The sequence below is a fragment of the Dasypus novemcinctus genome, chromosome 10 (genome assembly GCF_030445035.2).
Source record: "Dasypus novemcinctus isolate mDasNov1 chromosome 10, mDasNov1.1.hap2, whole genome shotgun sequence".
Classification (NCBI taxonomy): domain Eukaryota; kingdom Metazoa; phylum Chordata; class Mammalia; order Cingulata; family Dasypodidae; genus Dasypus; species Dasypus novemcinctus.
The window spans coordinates 103,500,101-103,517,938 of record NC_080682.1 but is presented as its reverse complement, the minus strand read 5'-3'; the positions used below and the strand labels follow the sequence as shown (position 1 = coordinate 103,517,938).

The 17,838-nt window shown below is 36.3% G+C and overlaps 1 protein-coding gene across 2 annotated transcripts in view; it reads left to right on the top strand.

Moving 5' to 3' along the window:
- FCHSD2 (FCH and double SH3 domains 2) overlaps nucleotides 1-17,838 on the top strand; it is a 359,152-nt gene that overhangs the window by 172,009 nt on the left and 169,305 nt on the right. For both annotated transcript variants that reach the window (XM_058305914.2, XM_071218257.1), the window contains exons 4-5: nucleotides 1,927-2,003; nucleotides 5,485-5,629. In XM_058305914.2, the coding sequence (XP_058161897.1) occupies nucleotides 1,927-2,003; nucleotides 5,485-5,629 (222 nt within the window). The remainder of the gene's footprint in view (nucleotides 1-1,926; nucleotides 2,004-5,484; nucleotides 5,630-17,838) is intronic.

The following is a 17,838-nucleotide window of genomic DNA, read 5'->3' as shown; positions in this document are numbered from 1 at the left end:
GGGAAGTAATTTTTTTAAAAAATCAAAACATAGTCTTACTCTCCTTAGCAAATTAATTGGGGTGGATTTTGCTTTCCATATAATTTTTTGTTTATCAGAAGTGGGTTTAAGCATAAAGTAAAAGGGAAACCAGTTAATTTTTGTATAGAATGATATCAGAGGCATGAATTGTTATTTAGGATCTTTCCTATAATGGCCAGGGAATATTTGTTGAGCATCCATACAGATTAGATCTTGAACAGCTGCATGGGGCACACAGAAGCCATGATTCCTGCCTCTGAATTAACTTGAATAAAGTCTTTCATCTAGAGATCTCACTGTTTTTCTATTTGATGAATCCCTCATCTCATCTCTGAGGGGCTCATTCAGTTTAATACACTTCTATTTTGTAGTTTAGTGCTATAGAAATTGCTGTTGTAAGTTATAATACACAAAATTAGTTAAAGTCATTTCAGAATTTTTTTTTAAGAGTGAGATAAAACACTCAATGATGTCCCTTGAAAAGACAGAGTGATAGTTTAGGATTCTAGTTCAAACTTTAGTCTTAAGTTATCTATGCTCTTAGTGTCCAGGTTCTCTGTAGTTGTGACAATGCCTTACAGAGTTAAGTGTAATTCATTAAAGTACTCAGGTTAATTTTTTTATATTGAATCCTGTCTTTCTCCTTTTGTCTTAGTCCTACTCATCATCCGAAGTTCATATCCTATCCCATGTTCTGTGTGAAATGTTCTGCAACCGCTTTAGCAGTGATCAAGCTGAAAAGATGCTGTCATATTATTTAGATAGGATTTGTTAAGAAAATATCAGATGATCTTTTTTTTCATAATGGTACCTACTTTGCCACTTACTTGGCAGTTGCTCATGTGTTGACTCCTATTTTAGGCTGCATACTTTTTATTTGTGTCAGCAAAATGAGTTGTTTTTTTAAAAATGGAAATTAACTTATTTGTGCTTTCACAAAAATTAATGTACAGAATAAACCTCTGTTATTATTTTTCTTTTTTTCACTGCTTTGGAGTATCCACAGACGTGTTCTTTTCTTATAGTGTAAATGGCCATATTTGATGCAGTTTTACTAAAGAACTTAATATCATAATAATTATGGTCGTAATCTGAGAAATCTGGTAGTCTTTTTCTTTGAGGATTTGAAAACTAGGAACAAGAGAAGGTTCACTCCAAATAAATCTAACTCAAACTGGTAAAAGCACAAAAGTTTATGTATTTATTTATTTATAAAATTTCTCTCCCCTTCCTTCTATCCCCGCCCCCCACAGTTGTCTGCTGTCTGTGTCCATTCATTGTGTGTTCTTCTGTGTCCACTTTATTCTTGTCAGTGGCAACAGGAATCTGTGTCTCTTTTTGTAGCGTCATCTTGCTGCATCAGCTCTCCGTGTGTGCAGCGCCACCCTGGGTAGGCTGCACTTTTTTCACTCAGGGCAACTCTCCTTATGGGGCACACTCCTTGTGCTTGGGGCTTCCCTACGTGGGGCACACCCCTGGGTGGCACGGCACGCCTTGCGCACATCAGCACTGCGTGTGGGTCAGCTCACCACGTGGGTCAGGAGGCCTTGGGTTTGAACCCTGGACCTCCCATGTGGTAGGCGGATGCTCTACCCATTGAGCCAAATCCGCTTCCCACCAAAGTTTATTTTTATAGCTGGTTAAATAATTTGGTGAAGTGAAAAGCAAATCAATGAAGTTTACGTCTTATCCTATCCTTATCATTTTCCTAAAAATGGAGACAAAAATGGACTATGACAATAATGAAACAGGGTTGTAAATATGTACCATTATCATTGATTCTTTACTGCTGAACCAAATTCTATGTTTGGAGAGATGGGATTTTCTAAGTAATATATTTTAAGGAAAAGAGCTTCCTTTATGCCATAATACTTATTTAAGAAAATACATTATGTTTTTAATTAGGGTATCCAGAAGTTGGCTAGTCAGTACCTGAAGAGAGATTGGCCTGGAGTAAAAGCTGATGATCGGAACGATTACAGGTAAATTAATAAGTAGTTCTTGCCCCTTTTCTTTAAAAGTGGTTAACTCAGAGCCATGAGTTATGCAGATAATATAAACTCCAATTTTTTAAAAGGTTGTTTCTTTACTCTGCTGTTTTCAGACATAATTTCAAAATTACAAAAAAATATATATTCTATAACAAATAGTGTACATAAGATAGATAATTTTCCTGTCTTAAGCCAAGTTTATATTTCTTAAATTAATTGACATGCACATATGGAAATTAAAGAAAGTAGATGAAATGGGATGCATATTGTTTCCTCACTGATCTACAGTACAGATGAAACACATTATTGCGACAATAATGATGCAAAGTTGTTGTGATCATTGATTTCTTTTGGTAGTTTTTTTTTTAATATGTTTTTTATTTATTTTTAAAAGATAAGTACATCATACAAAATGATACATTAAAAAAATATAGGGGATTCCCACATGCCCCATTCCCCACACCCCCCACTTTTCCCACATGAACAACTTCTTTCATTAGTTTGGTACATGCATTGCAATTGATGAACACATTTTGGAGCACTGATCATTGATTCTTTACTTGTGAAACAAACTCTCTAAGTTTGGAAAGATGGAATTTTGTCAACATAGAGTAAAGAAGTTTCTAAGAATGCATTTTAAGGAAAAGTACTTCCTTTATAGCACAGTATTTATTTTTGAAGGTTAAAAAAAAAAATTCCAGGCAAGAGACAAATACAGCAAAACCCTGGCACATACAAGCTCCCCCCCTGTAAAGCTTTCAGGTCCCTTTCATTCATTTCGATGGATGCTTGACTGCCTTAGTATGAGTAGATTATGATTTTGTTATCCATTTCCCTGTTGGTAGTAATTCATTTTGTTATTACTACAAATAATAATGCAATGAATAACTTAGTGTGCACCTGGGTATGTCTTTGTATACTGTGAAAGTATATTTGTAGAATAAATTCCTAGAGGGGGAAATGCAAGGTCAAAGGGTATATATATTTAAAATGCTAATATCGTCAAACTGTCCTTCATAAACTATCAATATATTTTACATTTCTTTTAACCTTGTTTGAAACTTTGCATTTCTTTTTAGTCTTACCAACAGTGCATTTTATTAGTCTTTTAAATTTTATTGGAGAAGTTCTGGGCTTACAGAGCAATCATGCATAAAATAACAGGATTCCCATATAATCATCCCACCATCACCATCTTGCATTGGTGTGGAACATTTAAAATTGATGATAGCACCTTTTTATAATTGTACTAATAATTAAAGTCCATGTTTTGACTTAGGGTATACTGTTTGTATACTGTAGGTCTATGGATTTTTCTTTTAAAATTTCATTACCATATATATAGTCTAACACTTCCCCTTTTAATCATATTCAGATATATCTATATCTATAGATAGATAAATATTTCAGTGTTGTTAATTACATTCACAGTGTTGTGCTGCCATCACCACCATCCATTACCAAAACATTTCCATTGTTCCAAATAGGAATCTTGCACATTTTAAGCTTTAACTTCCCATTCCATATCCCCACCCCATCCTCTAACCCTTTTCTAGACTCTGACTTAATGAATTTGCTTATTCTGATTGTTTCAAATCAAGAGATCATACAATATTTGTCCTTTTGTGTCAGCTTCTTTCACTCGACATGATGCCTTGAAGGTTGATCCATGTTATCGCATGTTTCAGAACTTCATTCCTTTTTACAGCTGAATAATATTCTATTGTGGGTATATACCACATTTATTTATCCTGTCATCGGTTGATGGCAGGATATAATGGTGAGCATGGAGTTTTCTCTATAGTGAGAGTGACATACATTAGGTAAAGATTGCATAAAAATATTTTTAAGTGAAAACTCTGGTAAATCCTATGAAGGAAAAGTGCTAGAGCCAGGTGAACAAATAACAGAGAGGCTCTTGACTGAGTTTGGGGAAGGCTTACTGGTGATCATGAAAGACTTCCCTAAGGAAGTTGCATTTAAGCTAAGTTATCAAGGGTGAAAAGCTGTTAACTATCCCTGCCTCCCTCCAATAATGGTTCTTTCTCATTTTCATTATTATTTTAAAATACTTTAAATTATAAATTAATAGCTACAAAACATAGTATTGTATAGTACAGTATCAGTATGTTCTCTGAGAAAAGCAATTATTTGGATTGCTTAGCAGGAGAACTTGTGGTTAGTTCACATCATAAATTCCATCAGTTGTCATTCAGACAGGTCATAGAAGACATTAATTTTGCTATTCTTAAGTCCATCAGTGCTTTTATGATGCCATTTTTTTTTTGCTGCCGTAATATACTGAATCTTTTTTCCAAAAGAATGATAATATTCCATCTAAACTGATTCCTTTAGCGTATTTTATGAGTTAATCCATAAGACTTGGTTGAAAAACGTAGTTTATCCTTCCAATCATAGATGAGAACCCAGGCAATTTTTCTTTTTCTTGTTTTCTGTCATTTATTGACCCATGGGTAGCATTTTATGTAACATATGGTCTGATACATTACTATGCTAGAAATTTATGTGATACCAGAAGGGAAATCTCAGAAGATGAACATAATAATCTATCAAAATTTCTGTGCAAGTACCTCATGTTTTAAAAGCAAAGTACTATCTAGTGTTGTGATGTTATAAAATATATTTACTGAGAACATATTGGAACTAAATAAGACATTTAGCAAAGTACAAGTGAAGATTTGGAAAGGACATTGGCTAGAAAAAGCAAAGGATGAATGAGTTTTAGAGATTGCTGAGTGTATTCATCAAGCAAAGATAATGGGACTTGTTGGAATGACTCTAAGCCAATTTGTTGCTGGCTAAGCTTTATTAAAACAGAGAGGTGTAGAGCAGCGATACCATAGATTTCTTCTGTCAGACAAAATAGACTTCTTAAACACATAAGCAGTTGCTCATAATATATATATTTTTCAGCCACATCAATTTATGTTAAGTTGAAAGAGAATGTGCATTGAGGGTACCTAACCTTAGTCTGTATCCCATTACTTCCATAGCCTTCTTGTGTGTTCTAGAGTGATTCTCTAAATATAAATATCTCTGAGCCTCTGAGCCTCAGTTAAATGTAAAATTAGGATAATATGTTAATAAAATAATGATACTGATAGTTATAATGAGGATTCTGAGACAGTGAAAGTCTGAATTACCAGATAAATTATCCACTAATTTTGTAGTGCTGACTTTGTCTAAAACTGAAATCCTTGTATCATGTTACTCCATTATTAAGAATATCTAATGAGTCAAAACACCCCATTGCCAAATTATAGAAAAATAAATTATGTGCCATGTTTATACATACATTGCTAAAATATGATTACCTGTAAATCATAAATACATTTACAGTTTTAAAAAGTCATTCATTCTATTTCTCATTACTAGCCAGAAAGCAAAAGGTTAGCTAACCTTTTCTTCCTTTTCCTTGCCTAATAACTTTTCTGTCCTTCTTTGAATTTAGGAGCATGTATCCTGTTTGGAAATCTTTTCTTGAGGGAACAATGCAGGTAGCCCAGTCTCGAATCAATATATGTGAAAACTATAAAAACTTCATTTCTGAGCCTGCAAGGACGGTGAGAAGCTTAAAAGAACAGCAGCTAAAAAGGGTATTGTTTCTATTTCTGTCCTTTTCTCATTTATATCCATTTTAATAACTCAGTGCTACATATGTAATCTGCAAGATTATATTTCATTTAAAATTTTGAGGTTTTCTGTATAGTCACAATTATTTCTGGTTGAGATTTTACTAGGATTTTCTGGTTTCTACTTGTTGCTTCTAACTACTGTAGTTTATTCACTGTTAGAAGTGACTGTAAATTCAATCTATGGACATTATGAAAACTCACATACATTTTTTAGAAATATCGCTTTTCAGCTTAATTCAAGTAAATGGATCTACCTAGTTTCATAGTATTGAAAGTATTCAAAGAGAAGTATTTTCTTTGATTATACATAAATCCCAAATTCATAGAAATATATTATTATTTAATGTGATTTTTAAGAAAAGTTTGCTGCTGAAATTAGATGATTAAATTGTGTCCTTTTTGAAATAAGAAATTAAAATTGTTTTATTGAAGTATTAATGCTTTAGAAAATATTTAGTGATTATTAAAGGGTGTATTTCAGAGACCATCCATGTTTTAATTTTACTTGTCATTTGGATTTTCAGAACTTTTTTACAAATTAAAATTACAAAATCTTACTTTTTTCTTGTTTGCCAAAGATGACTTCAGTAGCATGAAATAGTGTATAAAATGGGTGTTTGTGCATGCATAAAATGTTTATTTCTTTGGAACACTCACCTCACTTGGTTTTATCACATTTAAATAAGAGTGCCTATGCTTTATCTTTGCCAGAAATTCTTTCAAACATACATGATGGAAAACTATGTGATCATTGACTATACAGTGATTTCAGATTGGAAGAAAATTAATATTGTATGCATGTATGTATGTTAATATATGCAGAATGAGTGTTCCTGTCTGGCCACATCCTCTCCAACATTTGTCATTTTCTGTGCTTTTTTTTTTAATAGCAGCTATTCTAGTTGGTGTGAAATTGTATCTCATTGTGCTTTTTTTTAAAAAAAAAAGATTTATTTATTTATTTAATCCCCCCCCCCCCGCCTTTGCAGGCTGCACTCTCTTTTGCGCTGGGCGGCTCTCCTTACGGGTGCACTCCTTGCGCGTGGGGCTCCCCTACGCGGGGGACACCCCTGCGTGGGGCGGCACTCCTTGTGCGCATCAGCACTGCGCATGGGCCAGCTCCACACGGGTCAAGGAGGCCCGGGGCTTGAACTGCGGACCTCCCATGTGGTAGGCGGACACCCTAACCACTGGGCCAAAGTCCGTTTCCCTCATTGTGCTTTTGATTTGAGTTACCCTGATGGCTAATAATGTTGGGCATCTTTTCATGTGCTTTCTTGCCATTTCTATATCTTCTGTGGAGAGATGTCTGTTCAAGGCTTTGCCCTTTTTTAATTGAGTTGTTTGTCTTTTAGTTAAGTTGAAAGATTTCTTTATATATACTGGATATTAATCCTTTATTACATATATAGTTTCCGAATATTTTCTGCCATTGTGTAAGTTGTCTTTTTACTTTCACGATAAAGTCCTTTGAGGCACAGAAGTTTTTAATTTTGATGAGATCCCATTAATCTGTTTTTTCTTTTGTTGCTTGTGCTTTGGGTGTCAAGTCTAAGAAACCATTGCCAACACAAGATCCTGAAGAAGATTCTCTGTATTTTCTTCTAGGAGTTTGATAGTTCTAGCTCTTGTATTTAGGACTTTGATCCATTTTTACATTTTTAGCTGATTTTTGTATGTAGTGTGAGGTAGGGGTTCTTTCTCTTTCTTTCCCCAAAGGGAGATACAATTTTCCAAGCACCATTCATTGAAAAGACAAGTACATCCTTGTTTAGATTTATTCCTAGATATTTCGTTCTGTTAGTTGCTATGGTGAATGGAAATTTTTTCTTGATTTCTTTTTCTGATTGCTTATTTCTTGTATATCAGAACACTAATGATTTTTGAGTGTTGATCTTGTATCCAATCCTTTGCTGAATTCATTTATTAGCTCTAGGAGCTTTGTTGTGAGTTTTCCAGGATTTCTGCATATAGGATCATATCATCTGCAAATTGGGAAAGTTTTTTTTCTTCCTTTCCAATATAGATGCCTTTTATTTCTTTTTCTTGCCTAATTGCTCTGGCAATAACTTCTTGTACAATGTTGAATAACAGTGGTGACACTGGACATCCTTGTCTTGTTCCTGATCTTAGAGGGAAAGCTTTCAGTTCTTCCACTATTAAATAAGATGTTAGCTGTGGGCTTTTCATATATAATGCCCTGTATCACATTGAGGAAGTTTTCTTCTGTTCCTAGTCTTCCAAGTGTTTTTATCAAGAAAGGGTGCTATATTTTATGCAGTGCCTTTTCTGCATTGATTGAGATGACCACGGGGTTTTTCTTTTCAACTTGCTAATGTAGTGTTATATTAATTGATTTTCTTTTCTTGCTTGAGAAGTTGTGCGATTACAGAACAATCATGCATACCATACAGGATTTCCATATATTGCCCTACCCACCAACTCCTTATACAGTTGTGACACATTTGTTACAGTTGATGAAAGAATAGTAGGGTGGTTTGGATGGGATGGGAAAAAGATACCAAATATAAGCTGTGGATTGTAGATGTCAGTGATATTATGACAGTCTTCATTCATCAATTAATTGATTTTCTTATGTTGAACCAACCTTGTATGCCAGGGATAAAATCCACTTAATTATGGTATGTAATTCTTTTAATATGCTGTTAGATTTGGTTTGCTAATGTTTTGCTGAGTTTTTTTATCCATATTCATAAGAGATATTGGTCTGTAGTTTTCTCTTCTTGAGGTATTTTTACCCAGCTTTGGTATGAGAGTGAAGTTGACCTTGTAGAATGAGTTAGAGAGTATTCCCTCCTCTTCAATTTTTTTTTTTAAGAGTTTGAACAGAATTGTAGTTAATTCTTATTGGAATGTTTGGAAGAATTCCCCTGTAAAGCCATCTGGTCCTGCTCTTTCTTTGTTGGGATGTGACTGATTTAATCTCTTTACTAGTAATTGGTTTGTTGAGATCTTCTGGTTCTTCTTGAGTCAATGTAGATAGTGTGTGTGTGTATAGGAATTTGTTCATTTCATCCTGGTTATCTAATTTATTGGCATGCAGTTGTTCATAGTATCATGTATAGTACTTTTTATTTCAGTGGGTTCTGTAATAATGTCCCCCCTTTCATTTCTGATTTTGTTGTTTGTATCCTCTTTTTCTTTGTCAGTGTAGCTAAAAGATTGGTTTTATTGATCTTTTCAAAGAACCAACTTCTGATTTTTTTTATTATTCTCTTTTTTTTTTCTTTTTCTATTTCATTTATCTTCACTCTAATCTTTGTTTTTTCCTTCCTTCTGCTTGTTTTGGGTTTAGTTTGAGCTTCTTTTTTTCTCGTTCTTCCAGTTTTGAGGTAAGTATCTGATTTGAAGTCTTCTTTTGTAATAGAAGCATTTAGAGCTATAAGTTTGCCTCTCAGCAATGTCTTCATTCCATCCCCTAAGATAATGTATATTGTATTTTCCTTTTCATTCACCTCAAGATATTTCCTAATTTTGCTTCTGATTTCCTCTTTAACCCATTGCATGTTTTAGAGTATGTTGTTTAATTTCTGCATATTTATGAATTTTCCCTTTCTCCCTCTGTTATTGATTTCCAGCTTCATCCCACTGTTGTTGGAGAATATACTTGTATGATTTCAGTATTTTTCAATTTCTTGAGACTTGTTTTGTGACCAGCATATGGTCTATCCTGGAGGATGATCCATGTGCACTCAAGAAAAATGAGTGTTCTGTTTTCGTTGGGTGCAGTGTTCTATATGTGTCTGTTAGATCTAGTCGTTTTAGTGTATCATTCAAGTCCTGTACTTCCTTATTGATCTTCTGACTAAACGTTCCATCCATTATTGAGGGTGGAATGTTAAAGTCTCATACTATTAACACAGTATCGTAAATTTCTCCCTTCAAATGTCGGTATTTACTTTGTATATTTTGGGGTTCTGTTGTTAAGTGTGTATATATTTATAATTGTTAGATCTTGCTGTTGAATTGTTCCCTTTATCAGTGTGTAATGACCATCTTTGTCTCTTTTAACTGTTTTTGAGTTAAGGTCCATTTTATCTGGTTTTAGTATAGCCACCTCATCTCTCTTGGTTATTACTAGCATGGTTTGTTTTTTTTCCATCCTGTCACCCTCAACCTATTTGTATCTTTGTCTTTATGGTGAGTCTCTCGTGGAGAGCACAGAGGTGGGTTATGCTTTTTGTATCCATTCTGCCAATCTCTGCTTTTTGACTGAAGAGTTTAATCCATTTACAGTTAACATCACTGTGCTAATACAGGACTTTCTTCTGCCATTTTGCTATTTACCTTTTGTCTTACACTTTTTTTGTGCCTCACTTCCACTAAAGCCTACTTTTATATTTATTTTCTTTCTTGTGTTTTACCATATTGAGTGCCTTCTCATTTCTATCTAGATATATTTTTCATCCGATAGCATGCACATATATCTTTCCCATGCACTGCTGTCCCTTCTCCCATTTTTGTACTTGTTTCCCTTATATATTTGTACATTGTCTGTCCAGAAACCTAGATTTATCGTTCCTTTTTATATATTTGCATTTTAGTACCTATAGCAAGTTAGAAGTTGAGTTATATACCAAACAATATAATGTAGTAATATTGGCATTTATAATTACCCAAATAGTTTCCTTTTTCATCGGTTTTTATTTCCTTATGCTGTTTTGAATGACTGCCCTTTCGTTTCAATCTGACAGCTCCCTTTGGCATTGCTTGCAGGGCAGGTCTAGTGGTAATATATTCCTTCAGCTTTTGTTTATCTGAGAATGCATTAATTTCTCCCTCATTTTTGAAGGAGAGTATCTCTAGATATAAAATTCTTGGCCTGCAGTTCTTTTCCTTTGGCACTTTAACTATTTCAGCCCACTGCCTTTTTGTCTAGATGGTGTCTGATGAGAAATTGGCATTTAGTCTTATTGGTACTTCCTTGTACATAACACACACTTTTCTCTTGCAACTTTCAGAACTCTTTTCTTATCCTTTATATTTGGTAGTGTAATCAATCAAATATATGACTGGGTGTATTTTTCTTCAAGTTTATCCTGTTTGGTGTTCTTTGATCTTTTTGGATGTGTATATTCACGTCTTTTGCTAAGTTTGAGAAATTCTCTGACATTATTTCTTTGACTCATCCTTCTTGCCCCTTTCTCTTTTTCTTGCATTCTGGGACTCCCATAACACATATACTGGTGTGCTTGATGCTTTTCCATAGCTCTCGTAGGCTATTTTTGCTTCAAATATTTCTTTTTTCTTTCTGCTCCTCAGAAGACTCATTTCAAGTATCTTGTCTCAAGTTCATTGATTCTTTCTTCTGCCAGCTCCAGTCTGCTCTTGTAACCCTCCTGGGCATTTTTCATTTCCATTATTGGAGTCTTCTCCCTTAGTTCTGTTTGGTTCATTTTTAAAATTTCAGTCTCTTTACTTAGACTCTCATATTGTTCATTCATTATTTTCCTGATATTCTTTAGGTCTTTCTGTGTATCTTCTTTCATATCCTTGATCATTTTTAAGATTCATTTTTTAGAGGCGCGTCTTCTTTGTTGGTATTTTCTGTGTTTTTGTCTTCTTCCTTTGAATGAGCCATCATTTCCTGTTTCTTTGTCTTTTACTACTTTGTTATACTCCCTGGGATGTCTCTTTACTGATTTTTTAACCATCTGGTGATAAGACATTTTCTTGAACTTCAGCCTTCCTATTAGGAAAGTCTACCCAAGGCAAGTACATTGTGCAGGTTCTTCCTGGTCTTAATGATGTTTGTCTTGTCTCGGGCTTTTGCTTTTTAGTTGTTTTGGAGTCCCCATGTTTATAGGAGTTTGGTTATCTTCTTTCTTTTCTCGTGGACAAACTTTTTTCTCCCAGGTATGTGAAACCAGCATGCCTTTGTTCCAGACTGACTTTAGAGGTTTTTACACTTTCTTTCATGTTCTTTTGCCTGGAGGGCAAATTCTGGGAGAAGGGTTAACCAGGGGAAGACTTTCCCAATTTGGTCTTTTCCAACCAAATCAAGGTCAGGGACCCATGAATGAGGCACACATCAGCTACTAAGTGCCCTGTGGAGGGGGTCAGGAAGGGTGCCAAAATCTTCTCTATTGGCTCCCCGAACCTGAGCTTTCCTGTCCTCCCCGGCAAATGCAGCCCTTCAAGCTAACTGCCCCGAGGGTCCTGAGGGAGCACCGCATCTTTAAATCTCCACCCCCTCTGCCCTTGTCCAGGGAGTGCTGAAACATGGCTGCCGCCACCTTTTTCTGGGGTGGGTTGGAACTAGCTGCCCTCAGAGCCAGGACCTAGTGATCCAATTTTGATCATCAAAAGCCATGTTCGGTTATGGACTGTGTACACCCCTGTTTTGGGGAAAGAAGATTTTTACGTCCCTTTCTGCCCGCAGCAGCTAGGCAGGGACTGGACCCCATGGCGCCCTGCCCCTGTAGTGGGGCATGGGTGACGGTAGCCTCCCCAGGGAGAGAGCAGTTCACAGTTGTCTCCCATAATTTCTTAGCCTTTTCCTCCTGCTCTTCCCTGGATGCTGTACAGTATTCTTCTGGCCTCTGGAATTTCATAATAGTTGTTTGAGACAGTTCCTGTCTATTTAATGGTTGTTTTAGTGGAAAGACTGAGTCTTAGAGCTCCCAATTCTGCTATCTTGCCTGAAGTACCTTTTGGATTAAATCTTATATTTTTTATTATTCCATTTTTCTCCACTATTAGCTTCTTAATTCTGTAATCTTACAGTATTCTTTTAGTAGTTTCCCTTAAGATTCCTATGTTCCTAATTTATTATAATCTACCTTGAATTGGTATTTACTATTCTTCAAACCTTATTCCATTTTTATTTATTACAGTCTACTCTGAATTACCATTTTACCACTTTTTTGACAATAGAATCTTTCAACAGCATAATTCCACTTATGTCTCCATTATGATTTTTGTCCTTTTGGCCCGTTTGACTTTGTCCATATATATCTTTTGTGCTCTCTTCCACATTTCTATAATTCTGCCCTTTTTTACCTCTGTCCTTCAATATGAGTGTTTTCCATTGACCTACCTATCTCACAGTTTATTATCAGTTCTGCTATTTCGAATCTTTTGGAATCTTAATGTATTTTTCAGTTCTATAATTTCTATTTGACTTTTTGAAAATAGATTTTTTTTTGTGGTGCAGTTCTCTATGCTTTCCTTTTATCCTGTTAAACACGTTATTCCTAATCTCCGTTTTGTAGTCCCACTATCTTTGTCATTGTAGGTCTTTCTAAAAAGTTTTGCTGTTTCTCCTGTTTTTCAGTTTTTGGAGGCCTGTGTTTCAGTATGTCTCGTAAAGCTGGACATTATGTGTTAAATATTGTAGAGGGTCTGCAAGATGTTATCTTCTTCCAGAGAGGGTTAAGTTTTCTTCTCATGTGTAGATGGGATCCTATCACATATCACCTTGATCCTGTTATTGTGTCATTTTAGGCTGTTTTAGGGCTGATCTTTTCCCCTTGTATCTTTACTTCTAGGATCTTAAATGGAAGTGTGTAGGACTTGAGAATTCCAGTCCCTTTCTTCTCCACATAGTGTAGCTAGCTGTTCTGATCCTCTTGACTCAGCTCAGCTAGGTACTAGTCTCTACTGGATTTCTTAAGTTTCACCCCACACCTGCTGTTTAGAAATCAACTAATGATTCAAGGGGAAATTGCATACAAATTTTTGGACTTGCTCCTTTGCAGTGTCCTTCTTTCCAGATCTTTCATTCTTAAGCCTCTCTTCCTTGGCATCCTCAAAGTGCAACCACTACCTCCATAGTCTGGTTTCTCTGTGCCACTGTACAACAAATGCCCTAAGAAAAACTGACAAGTTTCCAATAGAACTTACTAAGATTTGCTTCCCTTCTCCTAGATACCACAGTTCCTTAAGTTCAGTGTGTGTTTTTGGTCTTCAGTTCCTTCAGTTTTTTCAAGTGTATTTTGGCCAACTTTTAGTTTCCATACTACAGGAATGTATCCTGATTTTACATTGCTCTGTTTGGATCAGAATCAATTTGACTTTTAAAATTCACGTTTCATAATATTTCAAGGTTCATGATCTTTTGTTAAAATTTTCTATTTTGGCCATGTTCTTTTATAACAATTGCTAATAAATCCAGACACATTACAATTATGAAGACTCTGACCATTGTGGAGATTAATCAGAACAATAATATTATCATTTTCTGTATTATAAATCAGATCAATAAGCTGTTTTGTTTTTTTGTTGTTGTTTTGCCATTCTTACTTTCACTTAGCCATGTTTTTTTTCTATATATGCCTCATTTATATTATGTTACCTTTCTGGAAATAATTATGATTCACATTTCTTTTAAGTAACTTAATTTTTTAAGTCCCTGCCCCCAAGATGTCTCCCTCATCTGTCTGCTTATTGTCTGCTCATCTTCCTCAGGAGGCTCTGGAAACTGAACCCAGGGCCTCCCATGTGGGAGGCGGGTGCCCAACTGCTTGAACTACTTTCATTTTGCGGCTCATTGAGGTTTGTCTTCTCTAGGACGTACCGGGAATCGATCCTGGGGCCTCCCGTGTGGGAGGCAGGTGCCCAATTGCTTGAGCCTCATCCACTCCCCATGATTTCCATTTGTATAACCCTTGCTCTAGTTTGCCAGGCCACTGAAAGCAATATACCAGCAAGGGGCTAGCTTTTACAATGGGAATTATTAACTTACAGTTTTACAATTCTGAGGCCATGAAAATGTCTAAATCAAGGCATTTTCAAGATAACACCTTCTTCCTGAGAGCCAGCTGCCAGGGTTCCTGGAGTCCTCTCCTCTATCACATGGCAAGGCACTTGGCAGTGTCCACTGGTCTTTCCCTTCAGGTTTTTTTGTTTCCAGCTTCTTGATTCTTTGGTTTTCTCTTTGTCTGAATTTCATTCTCTTATAAAAGACTCCAATTAAGGGGATTAATACCCACCCTGAATGAGGTGGGTCACATTCTAAGATCCTACTCACCAAAAGATCCTGCTCACAATAGGTCCACACCCACAGGTGGATTAACTTGAAGAACACGCTTTTCCAGGGTACATACAGATTCAAACTATTACAGCACTCCAGCATTTGCAAGCTGCTCCTATATGCATTTTTGTTTGATTTTCATAACAACCCTGTTAAGTATGTAAACATTATTATTTTACAAATGTTGAGATTAAGGCTAAAAAGTTAGAGACTTAAGTAGTAAATAACAGTAGGAAGTTGAATATCCTACTACTTAATTCCAATCCTATACAGTCTTTTAAAAATACTTGAAGTATAATATTTAAACAAGTTTATAGAAAAATACATGTAATTCCTTCACGTTGGTAGACTACTTAATTTCCTTACTTCTTTTTTCTTCTTAGCTTTTGTGTAGTTAACATACAGGTAATAGTTTAGGGTATCCCCTTTACCCCATTCTCTCTGCTTATTGTCATGTTTCTATACAACCTTCATTTTATTATTTTATTGTTAAATAAATTTTCCATTTGTTCTGCTTTATTTAGCTATACCCCTTTTGGGGGGGCATTTGAATTAATAGTTTTTGGACAATACCCACCAAAAGTTAATTTTTTTCTTTTAAATTATTCTCTTAGGATAAATTTCCAAGAACATAATTACTAGGTCAGAGAACCTAGTGGTTTGTAGGACTTTGAGATATGGGCCCACTTTACTTACCCCCTCTCCCAGGGTACTCTTAATATTGTTCTTGTCTTGAAGTAATTAGCAATTCTTTCTACCCTAATGTCTGTGTCATACTCAGGGAGCATACTTTTAATTTCTTCATTAGAATCTGTGTTACAGTCATATTGTATGATCCCTTAGACTTACACTCCATTCTATGACTGCTCAGAGCTCGGCTTAAATCACACAAAGGCCTTTTTTCTTTTTTAGCTACACCCACTCCCCCTAAAGCTTTTTTAAAAATTTCTCTCTACTTCCCCGCCCCCCCCACACACAGTTGTCTGCTCTCTTGTGTCCATTCGCTGTGTGTTCTTTGTGTCCGCTTGCATTCTCAGCGGCACTGGGAATCTGTGTCTCTTTTTGTTGCGTCATCTTGCTGCGTCAGTTCTCCATGTGTGCAGCGCCACTCCTAGGCAGGCTATGTTTTTTTCACGCGGGGTGCCTCTCCTTGCCGGGCGCAGTCCTTGCATTTGGGGCTCCCCTATGTGGGGGGGTGCCCCTGCGTGGCATGACACTTCTTGCATGTAGCAGCACTGCGTGTGGGCCAGCTCACCACATGGGTCAGGTGCCCTGGGTTTGAACGTGGACCTTCCGTGTGGTAGGTGGACGCTCTATTGGTTGAGCCACATCTGCTTCCCCCAAAGCTTTTTGTTTTTTTTTTAAAGATTTATTTATTTATTTCTCCTTCCCCCTACCCCCCACCCCAGTTGACTATTCTCTGTGTCTAGTTGCTGCGTCTTCTTTGTCCGCTTCTGTTGTCAGTGGCACGGGAATCAGTGTTTTTTTTCATTGCATCATCTTGTCGTGTCAGCTCTCCGTGTGTGCGGCACCATTCTTAGGCAGGCTACACTTTCTGTCGCCCTGGGCGGCTCTCCTTATGGGGCGCACTCCTTGCGTGTGGGGCTCCCCTATGTGGGGGACACCCCTGCGTAGCACTCCTTGCATGCATCAACACTGTGTATGGGCCAGTTCCACATGGGTCCAGGAGGCCCGGGGTTTGGACCGCGGACCTCCCATGTGGTAGACAAACGTCCTAACCACTGGGCCAAGTCCGCTTCCCCCAAAGCTTTTTTAATGCAGGTATTTTTAGCTTCTCTTTTAAGTTCATAATTTAGCCCACCACCAAAAAATGAATTCTTACAGCAAAAGTTTATTTTAAAAGTTGGAAAGGGAATCCCAGGTAATCATTTTCTTTGCAAATTAAGTTTGGTGACTTTTTGTTGTTGTTGTTTAATAAATACTTTTGATATTTTGCTGTGTGCAAGAGCACTTTCCTTCGAAGAGGAACCCAAATTATCATGACTTGAAACAGTTTACTTCGGTGTTGGAAAACATTTGGTTGTGGATTTATTGTTAAGAAAGGATCACGGAGATTTATATGTGCACATAGGAAATTTCTAATACTGTTTGACAGTATCTTAGAAACTTTATGAAAAGGATAAAAGCAAGTAGCAATAGAATCAACCAGAGTTTTCTGATGAGATTTTTTGGGAAATCCTTTCAAAGATTTTAATTATCACAAAATGCATCTGGTATTGTGAAACATGTAGAAAGTTACTTAGTTAATTAATAGTCCTTTGTGGATGAAAGAGAAATAATCTCCATAAGATGTTTTCATTGCCCAGGACTAAGGAAAGATAGGTGTCTTATTCTCCAGGTGGTAGGGATGTAGAAAGTGGGCAACTACATGTGTATATACATGTGTGGATCCACCAAAACCCAATCCAGATGTTTGCAGTCCCTTGGGAAACCCTGCCACTATGCCTACTTTCCTCTCAAACTGTTCAAATTAGCAGACATATCAATGGATGTGTGTTACTACAGGTTTCTTGGGCTTCCCTTTAGCCAAAACCATACTGATTAGTTTTCTTGAGGCCAAGTTCCATTATTTGGAAAGAACACTTCAAATATTGATACCTTATAACTGATTCCACTTTTAAATATCCTATCCTGTTTTCCCATTAAACACAGTTGTATTTTTCAGACCATATCCAGTTCGTGATATCTAATTGTAGCCGGGGTGCTTTCCCTTAGCTCTTCACACCTGCAAACCTGGCATTATTGGGATGCTTAGCATTTCCCTATCAGAATGCCAGATTGTCATCATATCATTTCTTTTTTTTTTCTTTTTCTTTTTCTTTTTTTTTTTTTTTCCGTACCACTTCTTAAACAATAAATATACAGAATACTCCTTATACAATAAAGAGTATAAAATTCATAAGGGAGAAGGAATTTTCTGCTAGATAAAAGCTTACTATTTTAGTCTATCCATAAGATGAAATAATGTTCAGCCATAAAGAATGAAGCACTAATATATACTACAGCATGGATGAAAACATGTGCTAAGTGAAAGCAGTCAGACACGTAAGACCACATATTGTGAAGTGTTCAGAGTAGGTGAATCCATCAAGACAGAAAGTAAATTAGTGGTTGCTAGAGCCTGGGGACAGGAGGAGAATGGCAGTGACTGCTA